At 40.1% G+C, this 2,987-nt stretch overlaps 2 protein-coding genes across 4 annotated transcripts in view; one reads left to right on the forward strand and one right to left on the reverse strand.

Moving 5' to 3' along the window:
- Positions 1-2,987, reverse strand: part of LOC102288975 (probable E3 ubiquitin-protein ligase ARI8) — a gene marked incomplete in the record, with an annotated part of 62,934 nt that overhangs the window by 42,814 nt on the left and 17,133 nt on the right.
- LOC102291327 (probable E3 ubiquitin-protein ligase RNF144A) overlaps positions 145-2,987 on the forward strand; it is a 7,299-nt gene continuing 4,456 nt past the window's right edge. The window contains exons 1-5 of one of the 3 annotated variants that reach the window (XM_042222233.1): positions 145-240; positions 1,081-1,210; positions 1,293-1,393; positions 2,038-2,190; positions 2,274-2,400. In XM_042222233.1, the coding sequence (XP_042078167.1) occupies positions 1,087-1,210; positions 1,293-1,393; positions 2,038-2,190; positions 2,274-2,400 (505 nt within the window). In that variant the 5' untranslated portion in view covers positions 145-240; positions 1,081-1,086. Of the gene's footprint in view, positions 241-269; positions 1,211-1,292; positions 1,394-2,037; positions 2,191-2,273; positions 2,951-2,987 lie in introns of those variants that run through there. The other 2 variants (XM_042222232.1, XM_005925868.2) reach the window with 2 other exon arrangements.

Consider the following 2,987-nt stretch of genomic DNA (forward strand, 5'->3'; position numbering starts at 1 on the left):
ATATCCCAAATCTAAATAACTATAAAATAGATTAATCGGGCAGGTTGTGTAGACAAAAGCCACTATGCTTTGTATAGAGAGACTTCGACTGGACCACGATTCAGAAACAGAAACGTCAGCATCCGTTACACGTCATACCGCGACCACGTGACCAACAGGTTGGTTTAGACCTTGGGGCCGTTGCGACTTCTAATCGTGGTTGAAAAATAAGATAAAGCGCACCGTTCGGATCTCCATTTGGCAAGTTGTTATTTATTATTGTCATTATTATTGTATTTAGCTTCGTTTCCTTTTCACATACACTTAAATAAGTTTCTGTTTGATGTATTTTCTTCTGGCATTTCCTCGCTTACGTCAGTTTTGGTTTTTTTTTCATTAAATAACTGGCAAAGACCATGTACATTAGGCCATTTAGTTGTTACTCAGAAACACTTAACTTTGTTTGAATCTTATGATTCGTCTGTTACATTGGCATGATTTTTCCTCGCTCTCTTACTGTAATATTATACATGCACCACACCCATGTGTGCATATGTACTTCTCAAAGGACCAGATGGATGCGCCTGTGAAGGGTCCCCTTTACAGCTCCACCAACAACAGCACTCAGAATTAAAGCACCAGCTGCTCTGTTGCTCATTATAGACTGTCTTGCGTGCGCACCAACTCGCACACAGTTGCTAGTTATGTACACGTAATGTTAGACAAAGCACCCTCCATGAAGGTGTGTGTGTGTGTGTGTGTGTGTGTGTGTGTGTGTGTGTGTAAGAAATTTTAATCATGTAGAGAAAATCTCGTATGATGGCAGCCCTGTAGCAATAGCTGAAGTTTCCGATAGAGTTAAAATCCCTTTTTGATTTATTATTTCAGTCAGCCCCTGGTCGAGGTTTTATGGCAAGTAAAGGCTATATTAATTAGATCTTAATAAAAGTTATTTCCAACAATGAGTCATGCTGGATACATTGGATGACATATAAAAATTAAATAAATATTCTTTGTTGGATATCTGCTGGTTTTATTGCAAATGAGCAGAAAGCATAATCGGAGTCAGGATGATCTCAAAAACTGAGGCTTTATCTACAGAACAGCATGCTGACAACTGAAAGAAGAGCTCCCTCTCAGGACTCTACAAGCAAATTGACATTTGAGGAGAAGCGTTACAACCCAGAGGACCCTACACTCACATTTGTAGACAGAGATGATGAAATGGATTGTAAGTCTTCACATCAAGAACTGTAAGTTTCCTACAGTGCACTGTGTAATCGTAATAGCATTTGTTTTCATGTGTGACTCAGTCTTATGTGAGGACTTCAAGTCTCTGAGAGCACTGATGTCTTGTGGTCATGCTGTCACTCCCATGTCTCTCACCAAATGGTGTCGTCGGTTGCTGGATCAGGTAGGACGTTATACGATCACCTAGTCACAAACCCAAATAAGTAGCAGTGATGTTTAACCTGACTGTATAGCACATGACCGCTGAGCTGTGTCACAAAATAAGGTGCCCGTTTAACATTTACTGGAATATAATGGAGTACTCACAACTCTCTCTGAAATCAAGAACTTTTGTGTGACATGTTTTGTTATACCTATGGTGCTTTCAAACACAAATTGTAGCTGATGTAATCTGTGTTTTGAAGGGAAGGATAGGAGCAAAGAGCTTGTTGATCTTTGGAATTGGTGTATGGTTAGGATCATTCTGTCAGAGCAGTGCATGGCCCAACCCTTTAAAAACAATTATTAGGTACTTAGCCTCTAAATTGTATTGTTTTATTACTGACAGGAAAAGTGTGGCTAAAGGGAGGGGTGTGGTGCTTTGCGTTCCAAGTTGGAGCAGAAAAGCCTTATAAGTTTCCTGACTTTAAACAACAGGTCACCAGTGTAAGAATAGATTACGTTTGTTTTTTTTAGACCAGTATAGTTCTCAAATTTCCTTTCTGGCATGCCCTACTTCAATAGCAAAAATAAATACATAAATAAAGCATTTAATCAAGTGTAATATTTTCCTCTGGTCTTTATGTATTTTTGTATATTCTGTTTCAGGGTGAGAGCAAGTTTTTGTGCGGCCAGACTGGCTGTGATGCTGAGTGGTCCTTTGAGGAGGTTTGTAAAATGGCTCTTCTAACCCCTGAAGAAATCGAGTACTTTGAAAAGAAAATGTTCAGCAACTCTAAGGATTTCTTTGATGTCAAATGCGTAAGTTTGTTCGTTACAGTTTTTATTTCTGCACCATATTTGTCTAAATGTTGTGCCTTAAAAAATCTTTTTTTTATTAACAGTGTCCTGGCTGCAAGTCTTCTGTGCTGAGAGCTGACTTCAGTAATCTGTGTGTTGAATGTACACTGTGCAAAGCTGATCTAAATCGGACCTTCATGTTCTGCTGGCAGTGTTTGAGGAAATGGAGAGGTACAGGCCCACGTTCAGACCGATGTCAGAATGATGGCTGTGTCAATAAGTCCTTAGAAATTCTGAGAAACTGTCCAGATATCACCTTTAAGGATGTGGAGGGCATCACTGGCTGTCCCTCAATCCGTGCTTGTCCCACATGTGGCTTCCTAGTGGAGCATAGCACAACTGGGTGTAAAAACATTTTCTGCACACGTTGTAAGGTGGAGTTCTGCTTTGTTTGCCTTAAAATCACTGATGACTGTTCGGAGACAAGTGAATGTTTTGGGCCTTGCTCCAGTGGTGTGGCTCCTAGACAGTAACTGTGTGGCAGTGGAATGATTACTAGAGGGTCCCGAAATGTTCTTATTATGTGATTCACAGAGAAATAAATAACAGCTCAGTAAGTTGATAAAGCCTAATTTGAAACTCACCACAGTGCTACAGTTACTTACCACAATCTAACGTGCTGACTTTTTCTTTACACAGAGAGATAAGCCTGATTAAGGCCAGTCATCATTGCCTTAACAGATTCTAACATCCTTTCATTTCTTTAACCCGCCCTCAACACACACACACACACACACACACACACACACACACACACA

Source organism: Haplochromis burtoni, unplaced genomic scaffold (genome assembly GCF_018398535.1).
Source record: "Haplochromis burtoni strain Fernald_Lab_line unplaced genomic scaffold, NCSU_Asbu1 Contig_82, whole genome shotgun sequence".
Taxonomy (NCBI): Eukaryota; Metazoa; Chordata; class Actinopteri; order Cichliformes; family Cichlidae; genus Haplochromis; species Haplochromis burtoni.